Source organism: Balaenoptera acutorostrata, chromosome 9, assembly GCF_949987535.1.
Source record: "Balaenoptera acutorostrata chromosome 9, mBalAcu1.1, whole genome shotgun sequence".
Taxonomy (NCBI): domain Eukaryota; kingdom Metazoa; phylum Chordata; class Mammalia; order Artiodactyla; family Balaenopteridae; genus Balaenoptera; species Balaenoptera acutorostrata.
Window position 1 is genome coordinate 71479988 of NC_080072.1, and position 25053 is coordinate 71505040.

Sequence of the window (25053 nt, forward strand, 5' to 3'; positions counted from 1 at the left end):
TAGGTTGCTTCCATGTCCTGGTTATTGTAAATAGTACTGCAATGAACATTGGGGTGCATGTGTCTTTTTGAATTATGGTTTTCTCTGGGTATATGCCCAGTAGTGAGATTGCTGGATCATATGGTAGTTCTATTTTTAGTTCTTTAAGGAATCTGCATACTGTTCACCATAGTGGCTGTATCAATTTACATTCCCACCAACAGTGCAAGAGGGTTCCTTTTTCTCCACACCCTCTCAAGCATTTATTATTTGTAGATTTTTTGATGATGGCCATTCTGACAGGTGCGAGGTGATACCTCATGGTAGTTTTGATTTGCGTTTCTCTAATGATTAGTGATGTTGAGCATCCTTTCATGTGTTTGTTTACAATCTGTATATCTTCTTTAGAGAAATGTCTATTTAGGTCTTCTGCCCATTTTTCAATTGGGTGGCTTGTTTTTTTAATATTGGGCTGCATGAGCTGTTTTTATATTTTGGAGATTAATCCTTTGTCTGATGATTAATTTGCAAATATTTTCTCCCATTCTGAGGGTTGTATTTTCGTCTTGTTTATCGTTTCTTTGCTATGCAAAAGCTCTCAAGTTTCATTAGGTCCCATTTGTTTGTTTCTTCGAAGATTTTTAATCATAGTTTCAATTTCATTACTTGTGATTGGTCTGTTCATATTTTCTGTTTCTTCCTGGTTCAGTCTTGGAAGGTTATACCTTTCTAAGAATTTGTCCATTTCTTACAGGTTGTCCATTTTAGTGGCATACAGTTGCTAGTAGTAGTCTCTTAGGATGCTTTGTATTTCTGTGGTGTCTGTTGTAACTTCTCCTTTTTCATTTCTAAGTTTATTGATTTGAATCCTCTCCCTCTTTTTCTTGATGAGCCTGGCTAAAGGTTTATTAATTTTGTTTATCTTCTCAAAGAACCAGCTTTTAGTTTTATTGATCTTTGTTATTGTTTTCTTTGTTTCTATTTCATTTATTTCTGCTCTGATCTTTATGATTTCTTTCCTTCTACTAACACTGGGTTTTGTTTGTTCTTCTTTCTCTAGTCCTTTAAGTCTATGGTTAGATTGTTTATTTGAGATTTTTCTTGTTTCTTGAGGTAGGCTTGTATTGCTATAAACTTCCCTCTTAGAACTGCTTTTGCTGCATCCCATAGGTTTTGGATCGTTGTGTTTTCATTGTCATTTGTCTCTAGGTATTTTTTGATTTCCTCTTTGATTTCTTCAGTGATCTCTTGGTTATTGAGTAATGTATTGTTTAGCCTCCATGTGTTTGTGTTTTTTACATCTTTTTTCCCTGTAATTCATTTCTAATCTCATAGTGTTGAGGTCAGAAAAGATGCTTGATATAATTTCAATTTTCTTAACTTTACAGAAGCTTGATTTGTGATGCAAGATGTGAACTATCCTGGAGAATGTTCTGTGTTCACTCAAGAAGAAAGTGTAATCTGCTGTTTTTGGATGGAATGTCCTATAAATATCAGTTAAATCTATCTGGTCTATTGTGGCATTTAAAGCTTGTGTTTCCTTATTAATTTTCTGTCTGGATGATCTGTCCATTAGTGTAAGTGAGTTGTTAAAATTCTCCACTATTATTATGTTACTGTCGATTTCCTCTTTTATAGCTGTTAGCAGTTGCCTTATGTATTGAGGTGCTCCTATGTTGGGTGCATATATATTTATAATTGTTTTATCTTCTTCTTGGATTGATCCCTTGATCATTATGTAGTGTCCTTCCTTGTCTCTTGTAACATTCTTTATTTTAAAGTCTATTTTATCTGATATGAGTATTGCTACTCCAGCTTTCTTGTGATTTCCATTTGCATGGAATATCTTTTTCCATCCCTCACTTTCAGTCTATATGTGTCCCTAGGTCTAAAGTGGGTCTCTTGTAGACAGCATATATATGGATCTTGTTTTTGTATCCATTCAGTGAGCCTGTGTCTTTTGGTTGGAGCATTTAATCCATTCACGTTTAGGGTAATTATCAACATGTATGTTCCTATGACCATTTTCTTAATTGTGTTGGGTTTGTTTTTGTAGGTCCTTTTCTTCTCTTGTGTTTCCCACTTAGAGAAGTTTCTTTAGCATTTGTTGTAGAGCTGGTTTGGTGGTGCTGAATTCTCTTAGCTTTTGCTTATCTGTAAATCTTTTGAATTCTCCATCAAATCTGAATGAGATCCTTGCAGGGTAGATTAATCTTGGTTGTAGTTTCTTCTCTTTCATCACTTTAAATATATCGTCCCACTCCCTTCTGGCTTGTAGAGTTTCTGCTGAGGAATCAGCTGTTAACCTTATGGGAGTTCCTTTGCATGTTATTTGTCATTTTTCCCTTGTTGCTTTCAATAATTTTTCTTTGTCTTTAAGTTTGCCAATTTGATTGCTATGTGTCTTGGCATGTTTCTCCTTGGGCTTATCCTCCCTGGGACTCTGAGCTTCCTGGACTTGGGTGGCTATTTCCTTTCCCATGTTAGGGAAATTTTCGACTATAATCTCTTCAAATATTTTCTTGGGTCCTTTCTCTCTCTCTTCTTCTGGGACCCCTATAATGAGAATGTTGGTATGTTTAATATTGTCCCAGAGGTCTCTTAAGCTGTCTTCATTTATTTTTCTTTTTTCTTTATTCCGTTCCGTGGCAGTGAATTCCACCATTCTGTCTTCCAGGTCACTTATCTATTCTTCTGCCTCAGTTATTCTGCTACTGATTCCCTCTAGTGTATTTTTCATTTCAGTTATTGTATTGTTCATCTCTGCTTGTTTGTTCTTTAATTCTTCTAGGTGTTTTTTCTTTAATTCTTCCAGGTCTTTGTTAAACATTTCTTGCATCTTCTCGACCTTTGCCTCCATTCTTTTTCTGAGGTCCTGGATCATCTTCACTATCATTATTCTGAATTCTTTTTCTGGAAGGTTGCCTATCTGCACTTCATTTAGTTGCTTTTCTGGGTTTTATCTTGTTCCTTCATCTGGTACATAGTCCTCTGCCTTTTCATTTTGTGTATCTTTCTGTGAATGTGGTTTTCTTTCCACAGCCTGCAGAATTGTAGTTCTTCTTCCTTCTGCTGTCTGCCCTCTCTGCTATTCTTCTTAATTTCACTTTCCATTTTTAGCTATGTCTACAAAATGATCACCTTGGCAATCACTTTTCCCAACAGTGATAGCTTCACATTCTTGATTTGCACTGGGGTCCGTCTCTGGCGTATACTGTGATGCACTTTGACAAGAGGTAGCTTCTCGGAACAGCCAGAGAATACTCTCCTGTGTGAGAAGATTCCAAGAAACTGAATGTATGACTCTTAGGAGCAAGGATCTATTAAGCATCAAAAGTTCAGGAAAATACCCTCAGATATCAGGACTAGATTTTATATTTTAGACAGATCCTTTTTTAGGCAGAAATGGTCCACTTGCATTCTAAGTCAGATGTAATCTTTTGTACAATAAGCAGAAAGTGTAACCTCATTTTTTTTCCTACAGAACAATCTGCTTATATAAAACATGAAGACATAAAGGCTTGCGAAGAAGGATTTTCAATCTTTTCCTACTTATAGACTTCACATCCATTCCCAGAATCTCCTGAATATGTTTTTAAGGCTTGGCTATTTCATAGGATTTTCTATAAGAGACTCAGACTTGAGTGCTTTATAGTTCTGTAGCTGGCTGAGCTCACATACAAAGTGGAAAAGAGTGTCATCGGCCACAGTCATTCAGTAAATAGGCACAGGGCTGGAGGGGCCAGTACAAAAAGCTTGACTTGGCCCCTTCACTTGAAGATTTTATTAAGGGCCAGAACTCTAATATGGGTTTTTCCTTGTTATTTTTGTCATTTCATTCATTCATCCCACAAATATTTTTTGAGCTTCTCCAATGTGACTGACACTCTTCTAGGCACTGTATATTCAGTAGGGAACACAAATGACAAAATTGCCTCCTCCGTGGAGCTTATATTCTCTAGGGGAGGACAGACAGAGAGGGAACCAAAAAATGAATATATGTATCTATACACACACACACACACGGTATGCTTGTAGAACTCCCAATTTAATAGAGAGATGGACACAGAAAATGAATTACCACAGTGTGGAAAGTGGGTTAATGAACCCAAGGTCATTTGCTGGTGTGAAGGAAGGAGTACACAACTCGTTCTGGGTGGGGGAGAGGATAGATGGGAAGGCTTCCTGGTAGAAGACATGCCTAAACTGAATCTTAACAATAACCAAGGATTGGCGAGGAAACAATGGGGGAGGGAGTAGAAGGAAGTAGTTTCAGCACGAAGATGTGATGAAGTCATGCAGATGAAAACCAGATGGTGTGTGGTGTGTTTGTGGTGCAACTGGCAATTTGGTTTAATTTGGAGGCTGAGGCAGGGAGTGAGTGAGGCCCTTGGTATTTGCACAGCTGAGGTTGGGGAAGGAGAGAAGATTTACGACAGGGGAGTTTGTAGCACCTAGTCTGTGCCCTCATGGAGTATTGTTAGGTACTGGAGCTACAAAAGTATGTAAGGCACTGTAGGTCCATGATCTGAAGGCGCTTGCTTCTGCACTGCCTATTTTTTGTTCACTTTCTTGTTCTACTCAAGACCTGCTCAGTCTTGATCCACACCCAGCATACCTTTCCTCTCCACTCAGTGCATGCTGGGTGGTCAGTGTCCAGCCCTCGTCTTGTAGCCCAGATCTAGATCCAGGATGGAGGATGGGGAAGTTACTCCCTAATTCCTTGGCAAGATGAATGTATTAGCTTTCATTAGAGAAGCATTCTCTTATCTTGTACAGGTGGTCCTGTGCTTCACAGCACCAGGTTAACAGTGAAGATCAAAGACCTTCATACCATTTAAGCCTTCAAACAAATCTGTCTCCATAGGGAAACTCTGAACCAAACCTGTTCTTCAAAAACGGATGTACCTTTTCTAAGAATTCTTTCCCCTGGGGTCTGTGAACCCCTTGAAATGTGAACCCCATAAATCTACATGCAAAATTTTGAGAGAATGTGCATATCTGTTAAGAACAAACACTAAATTTTTTACATTTAAAAAACCCCTGATTTTACAAGGTGGCCATATTTAATTTTTCTCCTCCAGCGAGTATTCCACAGGGTATTTCATTGCATTTATACCTGTATGTTATGTACCCAGTCCTATCCCCACTCTGTATTTTTTTGTTTGGCTGTTTGTTGGTTTTTTTTAGTCTTTCTGTTCCTTCTGTTGCTTGACAAGAACATGTACTACTACTACTAAAGCTTTATAAACTCCTTGTTCCTCTCTCAAAATCTTATTTTTCTCTCACAGCCTTCCTTTAACTACTCACTTAAAAACAGTAAAACCCATCTCTTTCTCCTAGCACTATGGTTCCATTTCCTGCCGATCCTCTTGTCTTGGTCCAAACGCATATTTTTACACAGCTGCAGGTAAAAATTAATTGTATGTATTTATTCTTTACCAAATTACTAATCTTCAGTATAACATTAGTATAATTAATTTGATCCCCATTGTATTCTAGGCTAAGATATCCGAATTTATGATTTCCTTATTGTTGAACATTTAGGTCGTTTTCAGTTTTTCAATACTAAACATAATGTTGCCAATGCACCTTTAGGTATAGGGTCTTTCTCTTCTGATGAACTATAGTATGTCCTTTTATTAAGTTCAAAGAGCAGAATTATTGATGTAAAAGTATAAATACCTTTATGGTCTCTGATTTGGGGTTGGCATAATGCAAGCAAAATGTATTAGTGGGACTGGTACATATTCTTGACCTTAAGAGGGTGATAAACGACCTCATGGATGCAGCATCTGCAGACTGCCCTCCCTGCATTCACTCTGAAGGAAGTTCTGGTCATGGTTTTGAGTAAGACCTTTCATTTTTTAGTCAACTTCTGCTCTTAAATCCCAGAGGTGCATAATATCAGCTTCCAAGATTGAGGGTCACATGACAAGGAATTAACCGCAAAGACTTATTAAAATGTTATTATGAGAATATACTAGTGCCCTTTCCAGCTTATGACATTTGTCAATGTCATTTAACCTTATAAAAGAAAAATTTATTTAAAAAGGTATTTGCAAGCAAAATAATATTTTATTGAAAATTCAGAAGTTACAGTACTTTAAGACATTTTTTCATATTATAAAGAAAAATAAGTTAAAAGAAAAAGAATTAACTCAAGTGCACTGATATTTAGTTTTCATTCAAACAAACATCATTTTGAAAAACAAAAATCCATAGCTTAATTTATTCATGGTATAAACACGTATTTTCCTATTTCTTATCAAGAAAACTAATGGAATAATTTTCAGAGTGATCTTTCAACACATCCCCTTCCTGGATCCAATTTAGATGGCAAATTAGTATTAGTATCTAACGCCACAGACTACTGGAGTGTGTGTATGTGTATACATAAGAACTAGGTAACCTTGATATAAAATTTTAAGAATGAGAGTGATTTGTCATTTCATTTTATCAGAGGGCAATAAACAGCATTTCTAAAGCATGTTTTCTTATCCCCTAGGTCAAAACCAACCACTTTCAGAAAGGTGTTTAGCCTAGTGAGCACTGGTGGCATAAATAAGATTAATTGTGGCTAATCATACTGCCAAAGTGTTAACTATTACAGTCAGCCATCTAGTGTTAAGAAGTATCTTGTTATGCCTTTTAGATCAAAGTCTCTCAAATTTTCTTATGAAGGGGCGCTAGTTGAGCCAAAAAGATTAAAAGACTCATTTTTTTAAAACTCATTTTATAGTATCAATGGGTCTATATTTTTACCAAATTATTTTCTCAACAGAACATATTCATTGAGCCACTGGTATCACTTAAATAATTTTATTTGTTATTTCCATTAGCTCTATTATGTATCCTCTCCCTTTCAAATGAAGAAAGGAGTGGGTACATACTTTTCAGTAAACAAATGCAGTACTAAGTTGCTGTACTGCCATCTCTGGCATGTCAGTCCCAGAAGATGCCACGGGGAAGCCACAGTAAGCATGTCCACAGCTGGACATGGCACTAATGTAGGACGTCAATTAATATCCCAATTAATATTTGTACAGTACTTTACAGTTACAGAGCTTTTCTGTAACTACTATGAAAATAGTGAATGAAATCACCCCAGGTTAGGACATTTACAACATGCACGTTGCATAAAATGCTTACAAAAATGTTAATTGCATCACATAGGCAAAAGGCAGAAATTGTTTTAATAGAGGAGAATCCAGAGAGGACAGAATTAAAACATAATGTAGCACTTGCTAACACAGTGCTTTTTTTCATTTGGTAACACCATACAAATTGGTCTTTAACTAAGAAAAAACTAGATCTTACTTCAGTTGTGGAGAAATCTGGCCATGGGGGGACAAGAAAATACTCTGATAAAAAATAAAAAAGGTCTGAAAGCCACTGTTTTGACAAGTTGACTCTGAAACTGGTGAAACCCTTTTGGCTGTAAGGGAACAGTGATGACTGACTTAGCTCAAAGGTCATCAGAGGTGAACAAAGCTTTCCTTTCCCCCCCGCCACTCTACTAGTAGAAAAGGTTCACAGGCACCTGATTAGCTTTCAGAGAAGAGGGTGCTTTACTGTGGTGGCAGATGAAATGTTGAAGTCATTTAAGCTATAATGTAATGGACCAAAGAGACTGGATACAAAATTTGACAGGTGTAATCACTCTCATTTTTCCAGGTCCCAAAATAAAATCAACAGCTGGTTTAATCAAAATATCTTCTCCAAGAATCTTAGAAAATGTTATGACTCATTAAAACTAAATTTTCAGAGGAAAAATACTGCTTGATTTTTTGCAAATAAAACACATCATTAAAAATCCTTAAATAAGAGTGCGTTTATACATCTAAATAGTATTTCTTGTTAAGAATTAAAACTGCTCTCTCCCTTCTTAGCCCCTCCTCCTTTCTGCATTTCAACTTTTCTCTTGTATTTAAAGTACTGATAATTTAGTGAATTGAGTACTGGATGTCGAGTCAGCACTCATTGCTTAAGGAAGCCTGGTTGATAAGGTACTCAACATTTGTTCATTGAATCTAAAATTTATATATTGCTATTATCAGCTATTTGAAATTTCATTAAATGTGATAAATTCCATAAGGAAAATAAACAAAGGCGAAAGTATAAAAATAAAATATCACAGATAGACTAGAAATACTATCTGAAGACAGCTGACAAAAACCTAATAGTGCTTTCTATTAAATAATAGTTTTCAAGTCATATTATACCAAGTTATACATTAAAAAACACCTAATTTACTCTTAGATTCAAGACTATATAACATTAGTTTCAATGACAATTACTTTTCCTATAACTTCTTCCGCATTCTCCCGTGACTAAAAGTTCAACATAACAGATTTGACATAAAAGTGTCACAAACAATTACTGGTGATTCTCAATGCAAATGTTTTTTAAAAAGTTTTGATTCTTAAGAATTTGTAACAAAATAAAGCTTCTGATACATCTTTGGATTATACTTGATGACTCAATGATGTAAGCAAAATAATACTTGAACATTTACATATAAAAATATAGAATATATACACTACTGTGATCTTTGTGATATCTTAGAGTATTACAAATTAGAGTAACACCAACCTGACTAAAAAGTTCGATGAGTTTTAAAGTATGAGTTAAAAAAAAAATCAAGATTCTTAGTTTTAAATTTAACCATTTTCATATTCCATGCCCACTGAGATTCTTTGTTTTGGTTAATAACTGGGCTTGAAGAATATGGAGGAGTAAAAGGTATTTCTCTGGAAGAAGCCTGGAGCGTCTCAGTATCTAGCAGAGAGTTTATTATTGTCTTGATTTTTCCTAGGCCTGAATCTCTTTCTCTTATTCTGCCCATTCAGATCAATGGAAAGCTATGATAAGGAAAGCCATGAGGCCGAAAAGAGTACACAAGTCCTGTACTGTGTCAGGTCTCTATTTTTTGCCATTAGGAAAGATAGTGTCTACAAACCTAGAAAGAAAGAAACAATAAGGAGAGCTGAATCCACACACGGGACAGCTGGGCACCTTCTACCAGCCAGCAGTTAAACCAGCAAGGCATTTCTATTCTGTTTTAAAAGCATTGCTTCTTTCCCATGTTGAGGCTTATATGGCCGTAGTGCAGGCTTTTTAGAGTTCCCTGACTTTCTGCTCAGGTCACGTATACTGGTCAAAGACCATGACTTACAAAATATTGAAATATAATTAAACAGACTTAATACTAAAGTTAAACAACATAATTTATTCTTTTTCTAGGATGTGAAGTGAAAGATAAAAAATCGTGGACTGGGAATCAAAAGATCACGTTCTCTTCATCTCAAGGCTGAGTGGTCTTGATCAAGTTACTTAACCATCCTGGGTATCCATTTCCTCAGGTTAAAAAAAATAAGGGAATATGTATTGGATAACTTTTAAAGTCTCTCAAATTTGGTTGAAACACTAAGTCAGAATCTTGCACAGTGCCTTTTGGTTTTCATTATGAAGATCAGCTACCATTACAGAATAGTGTAAAAATAATTCTGGTTTGGGGGATTTTCTGATTCTTACATTATGGCTAATGAGAGTTTTCTAAACTTCCAGGGGGTAGACATAAGTATTTGGCTCTCTAATAAAAATATATTCAAGATATTTCTACATTATATACAAAGTACACTTTAAAATTCATTGGGATGGTCAGATTTTAGTCACCTATACTTCTTTAATTCTCTTATTGTTGAAACCCTGTTTTCTCCTCAACTGCGTGGCAATAGAGTAGCATGGAGGTAAAAAAGAGAATCCTGATTAAAGTATTTGATTGAGAGAAGAATAACAGAAGCATTTTTATTCTTTAATTTTTTTAACATTTTAATTTTTCCAATTTTCAGAACTAAAATTTTTGAAATTGCTGCTAATACTTAAAACCACGAATCTGTCGTAGTTTATCAGTATTGGTAAAGAATTATAATTTACTGCCAAAATATCAATGTTGTGCCGAAAGAAAACAGTTTTTAAGTATATGGCGATGTGTTCTAATGGTTCTTACTTTCATCATTTTCAGACTTGAGACTCATAATTCTGCTTCTACTATTTCAAACCAGATGTAAAGCATGTCGAATTCACATTTAAAGAGGAACTTTGTGGAGTGCCAGCGAAAACTTTGGGAGTAGGATAAATAATTTCTTCAACAGTCACATATGTACCTAACAAGAAACCAACAACTCCAGTGAACGCGATAGAAATATTTTTCAGGATCATCCATATATTGTAGTGCTCCTTAGAAAATGTAAGAATTTCAACCAGAGGCGGTAGGATCAGGGCCAATGTGCTGCTGCTCACTGCTCCGACGAAGGAAATCACAATGTCTAAACGAGGAATCAGAATCGCTCCAGCACCTAGAAAATTGAAAATACAAATTTTTCTTATGTAAATATTTAATACTTACATGAATACTAACTGTAGATACATTCACTACATTAAAATTAATTGATGCAAGTAGGCACTACTAAACTATTGCTTGTGGAAGAATCTGTCATATTCTGTTCTGAGCTAAAAAAGAAAACAAAGAAAGAAACCAAAACAGTGAGTGATATTTCTTGGACTTTGACTTATCAACAGAGTTTCTTACATAAACGACTTTTAATTTTTGCTATGAAATTCTGGGTGAAGAATGTATTTTCATTACTCTGCCATATAGCTCATTCTATAAAGCACAAAACCTGGGGTGGTGTGATATAAATAAATCATTAAATAAATGAGAGAGAAGAGAGAGCTATTCCTTACATTAGAATTCCAATTAACCAAAATAGAAGAAACAATGGAAATAGAAAATCATTATTAAGCAAATACCACAGTAATAACTGTTGCAGGAAAAGTCGCTGAAGGATGCTAAAATTAGTGGGCAAAAACTGTATGAGAACAGGATATCGCCCTACAAGATATTTATCAATTATAAAGGGAAAAAGAGTACCTTTACAGTGGAGACATCTGACAGACACCACCTTAACCAAGTGATCAAAGTTAACATCACCAGTAATAAGAAATATTTATGCCACGATATGATGTATTGAGAAGTGCAAAGCATCACCTGTGGCATTCTTGTTAAAAATGCTTAACTTCAACCTAATCATAAGAAAGCATCACACAAATCTACACTGAAGGAAATTCTGCAAAATTACTGACACTTCAAAGCATCAAGGTAAATAAAGAAAGATAAAAAAAGATAACTGCCAAGACTGGAGGAGACTAAGTAGACATGACAACTAAATTCAGGTGGGACCTTGGATTGGCTTCTTGATCTGAAAAAGGGTATCAGTGGGAAAACTGGCAAAATCAAAATAAGGTCAATTAGTTAACAGCATTGTATTAATGTTAATTTCATTAACTATATTGTGGTATGTAAGCTGATAACATTAGAGGAAATTGAGTAAAGGGTTTATGGTAATTCTACTTTCTTTTACAACTTTTCTAAGTTATTTCAAAATGAAAAGTTAAAAAAAAATAATGTACCATTATTGTCAACAGGATTTTAGTCCAAGGTACCATCAAGTCTTCTCCAAGTTTTGATCTGGCACTTTCTTGATCTTATCTTTATCTTACCAAATATCAACAGAAGGTTTGCAAAAATCAAGACTTATATTCGGGACTTCCCTGGTAGTGCAGTGGTTAAGAATCCGCTTGCCAATGCAGGGGACATGGGTTCGAGCCCTGGTCCGGGAAGATCCCACGTGCCGCGGAGCAACTAAGCCCGTGCGCCACAACTACTGAGCCTGCGCTCTAGAGCCCGTGTGCCACAATTACTGAAGCCCGCATGCCTAGAGCCTGTGCTCTGCAACAAGAGAAGCCACCGCAATGAGAAGCCCGTGCACCGCAACAAAGAGTAGCCAGTGCTCGCCGCAACTAGAGAAAGCCCGCGCACAGCAACGAAGACCCAACGCAGCCAAAAATAAACAAATTAAATAAATAAAAATTTTAAAAAAGACTCATATTCTTTCTCCAAATTGTCCTTAGATGGTTCACTGAATGATTTGTTGAGGGTTGGAGTTGCCATCAGAAATAACAGCTGAGTTTGCTCACATGAAAGCTGTGACAACTATATCACCACTGCCACCAAAGGTGACAATGTAACCACAGTTCCGGCTGTGAGGACTCTAATTATGTATGTGTTGGCTTTCTTTTACTTGTCTTCAAAAGGTATTAGTTTTCTCTCCAACCTTTGTTATCCCTCTCTTTTATTTCTAAGTTTACCTCCTTTTGCTTTTCTTTTTTCTGTGTCTTTGTCTCTTACTGAACTTTCTGTGATATATATACAATTTAATTCATGCTCTTTGTAATTAAGTCTTGAGTCTGCAGTCTACTGGCTTCTTTGCTTCTTAATTTTCAGTTTATGGTTTTCTCCCTTCCCCTATTCTCTTTGTGACCCTCGATGTTTTTCGGGAGGATGTGGGATTAATTTGGAACCACCACATTTCTTAGAACCATACATTATTATTTACCACTTTTTATTTAAATTATTACAAAAGCTAAAACCCTAAAAATTATTTTGAAATCATAAATCTAGCTGCACACCTACAAGGCTGAAGTACAAGAAACCTTCCTAAGTAAAACAACTGAATTTGAAGAAGTTGGAACTCTAAACTAGAAATACTTTATAAAGTGGACCCCTGTTTAATGGATGTGTGCTACATCCTTTTAACATTTCTCTAAGGGAACTATAAAGCATAACTCTCAAACAAAATTAGAACCTTTTAAAATTCATTGACTATGTCCATTTTGTGGAAACATGCTTCACCTACTCATAGTAGGTGGCAGTATTTAAAAGGACAACTATACAAACATGACTACAACCTTGCCATCTGAAGAATGGAATCTATTTTTCATCATTAGTGTCTTCCAATAATCCAATCTGTTACTAGTAAATCAAGTGAAATGTTGGAAAACCATGCGGAAGAACACTATAGTATTTTAGAATTTATTCATTCAGACTAAAATTCCACTTATCAAACACTTTTAAATCATGAAATTTATTGATTAAAGTCATTCTTTAAATGTTATATAACCAACAAATATTAGCGAGTAAAAATGGCTTGAAATGTTATTTGATAATGTTATTAGTTAGACAAGGAAGAGAAATATATACACTTTAGGCAAATCCAACATAGAAGAACTCAAAAATCACAAAAACAGTAAGTCAAAGGATAGCTTGGGATAAGGACAGTTTATTCATTACAAATATTCGCTATAGGATTACTATAAATAGGTTGACCCATGTCATTTACAGACAGTTGTTATGAATATATCTATTAAGTACTAATTAAGCTTATTCAGTATTTCCCAAAACTATATTATAGAGAAAAAGAATGTATCCTTAAAGTACAAAGTTTCCTCTAACATGAAAAAAAGCCTATTTAGGTCCACATTTTTGCATCTAAATGGTGAAAGCAGATATATCAGAAAATAAAATAAAATGCGTGATATTATAACATCAACAACAAAACTGTGAGAAACACTCTAGCACATAAATTTTAATTACACAAATAGTGAATGGTCCTCTCCATATACCTGCTGACTCTTAAGATAGAATATTAGGGTACAGAATGGTACTTTTTCTCATCTGCAGTGACAACTAACTTAAATGAAGGATTTTAGTATGTCTTCTTAGTATTCTCCAAACAACCAAAGATTTATGCTTTATGTGGTCATAGTTTACTAAAAGTAGAAAGCATACTCTCAAACCCAAGGGCTTTTCAAATTAGAAATAGCAGAAGGATAAATGAATCGGACAATAACAGAAATAAGTAATATTTAACACATTTTGCAGGTTCAATTCAAACAGGGGATCAAAATACTGGTGTCAAATCAAAATTTAACAGCTTTTTCTACAGGTTTGCTTTTAAAAGGCATTTATTGTAGTCCAAGGTGGCCTTTGGCCAGTTTCTAACACTCTTCTCCCTCACCTGTGCGATGCCTATCTAGCAGGTAAGTGCCTACAGGGAACATGCAGGAAGAGTCTGACTCATCCTTTCAAGCTTTTGAGTTCCACCAAGAAGATACTGTGAAATGGTGATTCAAATACTAAATGGAGACTTGGACATAACCAGTATAATCCAAGCTGAAGAGCCCACTACTTTGAAGACCCATCCTGTAAACGTGGATTCAGTACTTGGAAAGGATTATGGAACGCCGAAACATGCAAACCCAGCTGAGCCTCCACTCTCATTGCTAGTGCTGCACTGCCTGCTCTACGGACATGACAAGGTCCCATCAGCTCTCCACACATTCATCAATAAAGAGCCTGACCCAGAATCTTTTCAAGTGCTTTGGAGAACAGATTCAAAACAGTCCTGACATGAATATCAGTTGGCTTTTACTTTAATTTGGAAGGATGGGCCAAAGACGTAAATGAAGCTCAGTGTCCAATGATGTGTTTCAGTGAAGTAGGACAGAATATGGCATTGTTTGTGTTCTCTTTGTTCAAAGTATGCTGTAAATACAACCCTCATGTATGGTTAAGTAGGTTTACCTATTTTTAACTAAAAGAAAGAAGCAGCAAAGAAAAAGCTGTAATCCTCTGTGACATGAACTCAGCTCCTGAGGAAAAGCCCTGGCTTCTGGGAATAAACCCTGGTAACAGATGTGCAGTATGGTCTGTACCTCAGGAGACAGGCAGCTCAACATAACGACAGCAGCCAATGTGCAGAAACAGACGAAGTTATTAAAATTCAGTAACTAACTCTAAAAGGAGACATACTTTCAGAAGAGAACTGTCTTACATCTACTGATAAAAGGACTTTGACTGAAATAAGTCTTTGTATTTAGTAGTTGTCAAAATGTCAATAAAAGCAGTGTGTAAAAAATATTCCAAAATGTTTTAAAATAACCTTTTCCTCCTGAATGTTTCATTAGTCATCAAAGTATGGGCTTACTGACGTCATTCCTCAATGTGATTTCCCTTATTAGTTTACTTATTTCATTTAAATGATTACTTTGAAAAATAAGTTTTATCTAATTTTCCCAGTTTTGCTTTTTCTTTGAACACAATGTAATACACCCAGTTCTTTAAATCTAGGCATAAGCTCCACCCCAAGCTGCTCAATGTAATTTACAGAGTTGCCCAGAATTTCTAGTTCTACCATTCTCTAACCTTGAGTGGGCCAAGATGGTTATTCACATCTTCTATAGAATTTCCAAAGCTGCTTGTTCCCCAATCCCCAGTAATCTGGTCCCTGGTATCATTCTAAGCAATCCCATTAGTTAGTTCAGTGTTGCAGTCATCTTTCTATCTGTGATTATAGTACAAGTGGTGACAATAAAACAATAATTTCTAACTACTTTGTTAATATTTTTAAATGTCTTATCTTCATTTCATAGTTGAGGAAAGAAGGACTCAAAGATGGTTTGTAACTTACCTAAAGACACCAGCAAGTAAGTGGGAGGCCTGAGTTTGAACCGTCAGTTCAGTGTGACTGTAAAACTCATACTCTTTCCACTATCCCAAACTCAAGCTCCCTCTCCATGAGTCTCCATCCTTAATTCTACCTTGTGGAGGCATTCTACAATGTGAAACTTTAATAAGAGATTATATACACTCCTTCAAATAGTAAGTAAAATAAGCCACTGAAATTATTAAAGACCAAAACAGAAAAAAACCCATTCGTATAGGTAGACATGGAGAGTTAAAATGTTAAATATACAAAAGTTAACAGATACAAAAAAGCTGAGGAAAACTAGAAAACCAAAGTAAAATGTGTATCAACAATATAAGGGGTCGTTTATATAAGGGGACGTTTATGCGTCTGATTTAAATATACTTATATCTCAATCATGAGTGAGGTCATTTCCAAAATAATAATTTGATTAGTTGTTTTAAGTGTGATAGGATCTAGTTTGTGTTTTTCTTCTATAGCCATAGAATAACAGAATTTTAAATCAAAATGTATCCCAGCTAGGCGAACAAAATTGTTTTAAAAATATAAAAAATATACTTTTAAGTAGCTTCACTATAAGAAATTCAACAATAAAAATCATTATGCTATAAATATGCAGTGATACTTACAAGTAATAGTAACCAAGAAGGACCTTATTGCAAATTCACAGATTTGCTTCCATTTAGCATGAAATTTGGATGTGATCACAGGGATAACTATCTCTGCTGGAACATAGAACTGAATTGAATATGTCACAAAGATGCCGAAGGAATAGAGAATTTTCACTGACTGATATAACCTGTTAAAAAATTTCAAAATTTAGTCATTCTTTTATTTCCAGCTTTATTGAGGTATGACTGACCAATAAAATTATAATACATTTAAAGTCTACAACGTGATGATTTGACATATGTATACATTGTAAAAGAATTCCCACGACTGAGTTAATTAACAAACATATCCATCACCTCACATATTTGCCTTTTTTTTCCGTTTTGGCAGTAACACTTTGATTCTACTCTCTTGGCAATTTCAATTATATAACACATATCAACCACAGTCACCAAGTTATACATTAGATCCTCAGACCTTACTCATCTTTTAACCGAAAATTTGTACCCTTTTACCAAACTCTCCTCTTCTTCCCCATCCACCAGCCCCTGGCAACCACCAATCTATTCTCTGTTTATTTGAGTCATTAAAAGTAAAGTTAGATTCATATTAAGACAACAACATGCATGAACCTGGCAGGCATTATGCTAAGTGAAATAAGCCAGAGAAAGACAAATACTGCATGGTATCACTTAGATGTCAAGATTATAAACAGTTTCCTAAACTGTCGTCAAGCAAGAAGGAATTCGATAAGTCTCCTTCTATAATGTATTCATCATACGAGTGAAGGAGGAAGGAAGAAAGCTGCGTAGAAATAGATTTGAGGGAGGGGATATGGGGATATATGTATACATATAGCTGATTCACTTTGTTATACAGCAGAAACTAACACAACGTTGTAAAGCAATTATACTCCAATAAAGATGTTAAAAAAAAATATGAAGTCCCCAAAATACAAAGCGAAAAAATTGTAAAAAAAAAAAAAAAAAAGAGAAATACATTTGAAAATACTACAAACAGCATAATTAAGGCAAGAAGGAATGCCTTAGGGCCAGCAACAATACTATCTTAATTTTAAAATGATTCAAGATCTATTTCTCAGCTTGATGCTTAAAGTTTAAACACAAATGGTCAAGCTATTGAAATGTACAAAATAACCAAAAGATTGCTTCATATACTCTGATACATAATTGTGGAGAATTAAATGAATATTCTTAGTTTATATTACAACATTCCTTTTTTTCTAATTATGTTTTAACTTACATGTTTTAAAAATATGATTACCAATATATCTAAAAATATATCATTATATATATAAGTATAATTACTTTTCTATTTATATAAAACAAATTGTATGGGTTAAGAATCTGGTTATTATTAATACCATTCAGTAATATTAATTATATGTAATTACTATCACTTGGTGTTACACAGAGTAGAAATGGGAAATAAAATGGTTTGGGTCTTTTAGAAGCTGGTATATTTGCTAATCATCCACCAAAGAGTAATATGTGTGAGAAATGAGTGTTTAAGAGAAGCACTACAGTCTTTTAAAATCAACTCTTCCACTTTTACTTCTTTTTTGCATTAAGAACCCACTAATTTCTATGTTTGATATCTACATTTTCAAGTACTATTTTTCTCTACTCAACTTTTCTATATCTTATCAACCTTTGTTCTCATTTTGGTTTTAAGCATTATCTGTGGTAATTGTCCATAGGTACTAAGTTTTAGAAATGAAGAGTTGAAAGAAGAATCTACCCAGTAAACTGTCTCTCAAAAGGATAAAAAAACTTGCTTAAAGTGATAGGAATTTGTTTTGATGATATATAAGAACATAAAACAACTTTTAAATGACATATGGTACACGTTAAAAAGGTATTTTAAAACTCAGTGCCACGGACTTCCCTGGCGGTCCAGTGGTTAACACTGCCTTCCAATGCAGCAGGTGTAGGTTTGATCCCTGGTTGGGGAACTAGGATCCCACATGCTGCGGAGTGCAGCTAAAAATTTAAAAAAAAAAAAAAAAAGAAAGAAAGAAAGAAAACAAGTCTTAAAAACAAAACAAAACAAAACTCAGTGCCAAAGTTCTTGAAAGTTAGAGGCTATGTTTTATTCTTCTCTGTATAACCCCCCATACACTTGGCAGGGGATAGACACTTATTAAATGTTAATTAAATTAATATTAATGATCAAAACTGGGTATGGATAGGTGATTCTTAGAAACTACGTCTAATCAATATCACAAATAAAAATACTTCAAAAATAAAATGACTCTTGCTTGAAAACAAAGTCTGTTATACTGGTAGCAAAGAAATGTAGTATCTTAGTAAAGAGCAGAAATATATTTTTTAAATAATTATTTTGCAGTCAATATATAGAATCAGATTATGGGGGAGAAAACAACTAAGTAGTCCAGTGAAAACATAAGTTTTGAAAACAGAGGATTTCAAAAATTGCAATGTTTCTATTCTTTTCCCCACATTGGCTAAGAAATCAATACCTAAACAAAATTTATAGATAAGAATATCTTAATTTTTTTAAACCTAACCTGGGAAATAGGTGGCTGACTGATTCTCTTTCTCTCAAGGTTGAATACAGAAACTACTCTTGGAAAGAATCTAATAACTCACTTTCCCTCTTGGACCTTTCATGACGGTCAAGAATCTCGAGGGTTAAGATCTGTCAAGAAGTCTTTGTGAGAACTAGCTATAATCCTGTAGCATGTCCACTAGAATGTAAGCACTCTGAGGGAGAGATTTTTTATCTCTTCACTGCTGTATCACTAGTGCCTGGGAACACTTCCTAGTACAAAAACACATACAGGGGCTTCCCTGGTGGCGCAGTGGTTGAGAATCTGCCTGCCAGTGCAGGGGACAGGGGTTCGAGCCCTGGTCTGGGAAGATCCCACATGCCGCGGAGCAACTGGGCCCGTGAGCCACAACTACTGAGCCTGCGCGTCTGGAGCCTGTGCTCCGCAACAAGAGAGGCCGCGATAGTGAGAGGCCCGCGCACCGCGATGAAGGGTGGCCCCCGCTTGCCGCAACTAGAGAAAGCCCTCGCACAGAAACGAAGACTCAACACAGCCAAAAATAAACATAATAAATAAATAATAAATAAAAAAATTTAATAAAAAAAAATAAATAAAATAAAATAAAAACACATACAATAAATATCTGTTAGATGAAAAATGAATTTGATAGATGCCCTACATTTTAAATTTAATAATATTCACTGTGAGGAAGAAAGTGACAGACAGAGGAAAGGAAAGGCAGAAGCCGTTTGGGCCAGGATTCCTAGATATAGGCAACTTTAGTATTGGAAGATCATTAAGAATTTCTGAGGGAGAGGACAGAGGGAATAGTCCAGAATATACAAACCTTCTTTTCCCAGTTTCCTTGAATCTACTGCTCTACTTCTTTATTTACTGTGCCTCTCGGTGAGTCCATTCTTGCCTCAATATTTTCATCTTAGGTAACAAACTCTTCAGAGTTCAGCTCCCTGATTGTGTGGTAGGATCAATTAAGATGTAGCTTGATTACCTGCCACTATGTGTCAGCTTTATTTCCCAGAATACTCAGCCTCCTAGCTCCTATATGCTACAAACATGAGCTCAGACTTAAGGTTTGTTCTGTTTTGGGGGGAAAATGAAGTCCCAGTTCAATATTCTAAATAAATTAAAATACCTACCCCATACCTTCCCTGTTCTTATATGCTTCTTTCCTATTTTTGGTTGAATCTTCCCTATCCATTGTGTGCTTCACAAAGAATGCCACGTGTGAGGCAGCAGAAGTCACCTAACTGCTTCTCAGTGTTTGTCTATATGAAAACCTAATATCCTTGAAATCTGTTAGTGGAAGTGTGTCTGCTATTTGGGTTACTTTAGTGGAAATCTTGGAAAACCACTGCTAAAACATCATTCAACTAAGACTAGTAGTAACAGGAGAAATGCTTTTATGCCTAGAATACTATTTAACAAACGTTTACTAAGTGCCTCTTAAATGCTGAGTAATGCGCTAGATTGTGGAGATGCATCACAAACCCAGAAGATGCAGGGTTCCTGCCCTCAAGGTGCTAATGTTCTAGCTCAGAATTGTGAATTTACTTCATTATCATCTTTAAAATACACCCTTTACTTCAAAAGCTAAATGCAATATGTTGAACAATATTATTCCTAACTAGTTTTAAAAAATGACGCCTCACTAAGATTGAGGGTAATAAATAATAATAACTTGGAGCCTCTCTAATCCATACTTACTTTATTCTGGGGCTGCCTTCTAATTCAATCTTTTCTTGTAGAAATATCCTTTATGAACTCTGAGACTTTAAGTCAATGTGGCATCAAAAGCCCTTTACAGCTTCCCATAGCTAGTAGCTATGAGTTCCCTAGGCTCTTGTGACAGTCATTGGATTTCATGCCCAGCAAATAAAGAGTACACTGTACATTCTCTAAGTTGCTAGGCCTGTTGCCTGAACCACGGGTGGGTTGGGGGGAGAAGAGACTCATACATAGCATTTCAAGAAAGGAACATTAGGTATAACCCCATGACTATCCTAGTCCAAACTTCTCATTTTGGAAGACTATCACTATAACAGACAAGTATCTCCTCTCCAGTATCCCTCAGCCATGGCTAGTATTTTCACTGTCCCAGCTGCAGACCATAAAGAAATAAGACTATAGGCCACAGAAGGCATATATACACAATGAGAAGGTGTTACAAGTTCTCTAAAGGAGAGGATCTTGACTTGCTTTCCTGTTTTTCCCAGATTTTTGTTTCTTAGGATACAAGGCTCTCCTAAATAAAAAAGCAGGTGTCTAGCTAGGCTTTCCTGAATAGAAACTATGATCTGATAGTCCCTTTTTCATCAAGGTTTGCGACTAGTTCCGTTCTAACTGGGGAGCCACAGCTGTTAGGGAAAAGGCAAGAGGTGGGAAGGGGATGCAGAAAAAGGGAAGGGTTAATTAAAGCTACTGCAGGCGCAGTATCCCACGCTCAGGATTTAGTTGTGAATACCAAAAGCATTCCCTCCACATCCTTGCTCGCTGCTCCTTCACCACGTTCTTAACTCCCTGCGGACAGGAACATCCCAACTTGACGCGCATGCACTCTCACCTTCGCCCTTAAGACTTTCTTCAAATACTTTCGTGAGTAAGAGCAGGGAAGAATTCTGAGATTGTTTCCCCACCTACATTTTATACTTGACATTAAAACTACTTGTCAAATTTATTTATAAATTTGTTTTCAGGATTTAGTCTAAATGTTATTCCAAGTGGAGAAAAATACCATTCTATTTTCTAGACATTATACTGTCTTTGAAAGAGGAACTAAGCTACCATAATTTTTAGCCTTGATTCTCTTATATTAAGCTGGTTAAGATTCTACTCCACATTAAACTATTATAAAAAAAGAAAAAAGAAGCACATTTGAAGGAAACAAAATTACATAATCAACTATAAAATAGGTTAATGAAATAAATGCTGAACAACTGTATATCTTGTTGGTAGTCATGTCTCCAGCTTGAAACAAATGTATGACAATTAAAACATGTTCCATCCTGAAATCCTTTGTAAATATGTCACAGCTAAAGTAAAACTATAATTTAAAAATAAAAAGATAAACACACTGCATGCATGCCTCTGTGCAACCTGGAAACTATTCTAGGTACTTTCTCTCTGTCATAAATAGTTCCCTGCATACCTTTGTTCTAACAACATTCTGGACTCCAGTGAAGACCCAGGATGCAAATGATTACTGAATAGCAGTCAAACTCTCATTAGGAAGCCAGCCAAAATATATACTATTTATTTATTTATTTTTTTTATGGGAAACAATGCTTTATTTTCTTTTAACATCTTTATTGGAGTATAATTGCTTTACAATGGTGTGTTAGTTTCTGCTTTATAACAAAGTGAATCAGTTATACATATACATATGTTCCCATATCTCTTCCCTCTTGCGTCTCCCTCCCTCCCACCCTCCCTATCCCACCCCTCTAGGTGGTCACAAAGCACCGAGCTGATCTCCCTGTGCCATGCGGCTGCCTCCCACTAGCTATCTATTTTACAAAATATATACTATTTAAACTTAAGGTTTCACAGACTTCTATCCAAGCAGCTAAAGGAGCAGTGTGATATTAATTAAATCAGCATTTATTCTTTGCATTTATCAAAACTAAGGAGTTACCTTCCATTTCATAAATAAGGTAGCAAGTCTGCATCATAATGACTGCCAATATCTTTTTTAAACCTCCAAAGACCAATCTCTGGAAGAAGAAAAAACCCTATATATTGCTTCATTTAGCAGAATATGGTTCTAATATTAAAGAGAATATTAAGATATATATAATATTAATATGAATATTAATACTATTTACCTACAGTTGACCCTGGACCAACACAGGGGTGAGGGGTGCCAACCCCCGCAGTTGAAAATTCACATATAACTTTTGATTCCCCCGAAACTTAACTACTAATAGCCTAGTGTTGACTGGAAGCCTTACTGATAACATAAACAGTCAATTAACGCATATTTTGGATGTTATATGTATAGCTACATATATTTTATAGATTTATGACATACCTAATTTCTAATTTTTTTCATACTTCTCGGCTATGTAGTCTCTGAGTTTTTTCAAATTGTCACAAATCTCAACAATTTTTTCTAGGAGGTGGGTCAAAAAAGATCTTTCTGGGGCTTCCCTGGTGGCGCAGTGGTTGAGAGTCTGCCTGCCAATGCAGGGGACACGGGTTCGAGCCCTGGTCTGGGAAGATCCCACATGCCACGGAGCGACTAAGCCCGTGAGCCACAATTGCTGAGCCTGCGCGTCTGGAGCCTGTGCTCCGCAACGGGAGAGGCCACGATAGTGAGAGGCCCGCGCACCGCGATGAAGAGTGGCCCCCACTTGCCACAACCAGAGAAAGCCCTCGCACAGAAACTAAGACCCAACACAGCCATAAATAAATAAATAAAATTAAAAAAAAAAAAAAAAAAAAAGAAAAATAGTTTAAAAAAAAAAAAAAAAGATCTTTCTGCAATTTATGTCAAAGAGTGTTCTACCTGTGTTTTCCTCTAAGAGTTTTATAGTGTCTGGCCTTACACTAAGGTCTTTAATCCATTTTGAGTTTATTTTTGTGTATGGTGTTAGGGAGTGTTCTAATTTCGTTCTTTTACATGTGGCTGTCCTGTTTTCCCACCTCCTAGAGTAATGAAAATAAAAACAAAAAAAACCCAAATGGGACCTAATGAAACTTAAAAGCTTTTTCACAGCAAAGGAAACTATAAAGAAGATGAAAAGACAACCCTCATAATGGGAGAAAATATTTGCAAATGAAGCAACTGACAAAGGATTAATCTCCAAAATATACAAGCAGCTCATGTAGCTCAATACTAAAAAAGAGACAAACAAATCAAAAAATAGGCAGAAGACCTAAATAGACATTTCTCCAAAGAAGATATACAGAGTGCCAACAAACACATGAAAAGGTGCTCCACATCACTAATTATCAGAGAAATGCAAATCAAAACTACAATGAGGTATCACCTCACACTGGTCAGAATGGCCATTATCAAAAAATCTACAAACAATAAATGCTGGAGAGGGTGTGGAGAAAAGGGAACCCTCTTGCACTGTGGGTAGGAATGTCAATTGATACAGCCACTATGGAGAACAGTATGGAGGTTCCTTAAAAAACTAAAAATAGAACTACCATATGATCCAGCAATCTCACTACTGGGCATATACCCAGAGAAAACCATAATTCAAAAAGACACATGCACCCCAATGTTCACTGCAGCACTATTTACAATAGCCAGGACATGGCAGCAACCTAAATGTCCATCAACAGAGGAATGGATAAAGAAGATGCGATACATATATACAATGGAATATTACTCAGCCATAAAAAGGAATGAAATTGGGTCACTTGTAGAGACATGGATGGACCTAGAAAGTGTCATACAGAGTGAAGTAAGTCAGAAAGAGAAAAACAAATATCGTATATTAACGCATATATTTGGAATCTAGAAAAATGGTATAGATGATCTTATTTGCAAAGCAGAAATAGAGACACAGACATAGGGGACAAATGTATGGATACCAAGGGGGAAGGAGGGTTGGGAGGAATGGGGAGATTGGGATTGACATATATACACTATTGATACTATGTATAAAATAGACAACTAATGAGAACATACTGTATAGCACAGGGAACTCTACTTAGTGCACTGTGGTGACCTAAATGGGAAGGAAATCCAAAACAGAGGGGATATATGTATATGTACAGCTGATTCATTTTGCTGTACGGTAGAAACTAACATAACATTGTAAAGCAACTATACTCCAATAAAAATTAATCAAAAAATTTTTTTTCTAATATGTTAACTGAAAAAAATCCACGTATAAGTGGACCAATGCAGTTCAAACCCATGTTGTTTGAGGGTCAACTGTACAATGTGACCTAACTGTGTTCAGAAAGGACTTGGGGCACATACAGTATTAGAGGTGACCAGTAAATCAGTGAGGGCCATGAGTGATGGGTTGTATTGTTTTATCAGGAACCCAGAGTGTTGGATTTTTGACAGCAAGGATAAGTATTAAATTTTTTTAATAAAGTGAGTCCATATTAAAAGATTCATGTTTTGTATGGACACCAAGGGGGGAAAGCGCGGAGTGGTGGTGGTGTGATGAATTGGGAGATTGCAATTGACATGTATACACTGATATGTATAAAATGGATAACTAATAAGAACCTGCTGTATAAAAAAATATATAAAATTCGAAAAATCCAAAAAATAAAAATAAATAAATAAATAACAGAGTCATGTTTTACTCTTATATGTTACTCAAATTTGGAACACCCTATAATTTTGAATCTTTTAAAAAAATCCCACAAGAATATGTAAAATCACAGATGATCTCTTCTGAAGATTATGAAAAAAATTTAGATTACACAAACAAAGAAATCACAGTAAAGATTTTAAATGTTTAAATCATAAAACCAAGAATACACCTTTATCATGAAACACTGGTAAATTATATCTACAAAATACACAAACTAGGTTAACAAACT

The 25053-nt window shown here is 35.5% G+C and overlaps 1 protein-coding gene across 4 annotated transcripts in view; it reads right to left on the minus strand.

The window, feature by feature from the left end:
- Positions 1–9191: 9191 nt before the first annotated feature.
- Positions 9192–25053, minus strand: part of SLC36A4 (solute carrier family 36 member 4) — a 41056-nt gene continuing 25194 nt past the window's right edge. For all 4 annotated transcript variants that reach the window (XM_057552615.1, XM_057552616.1, XM_007167834.3 and 1 more), the window contains 2 exons: positions 16001–16170; positions 9192–10340 (listed from right to left, as the gene is read on the minus strand). In XM_057552615.1, the coding sequence (XP_057408598.1) occupies positions 10033–10340; positions 16001–16170 (478 nt within the window). In that variant the 3' untranslated portion in view covers positions 9192–10032. The remainder of the gene's footprint in view (positions 10341–16000; positions 16171–25053) is intronic.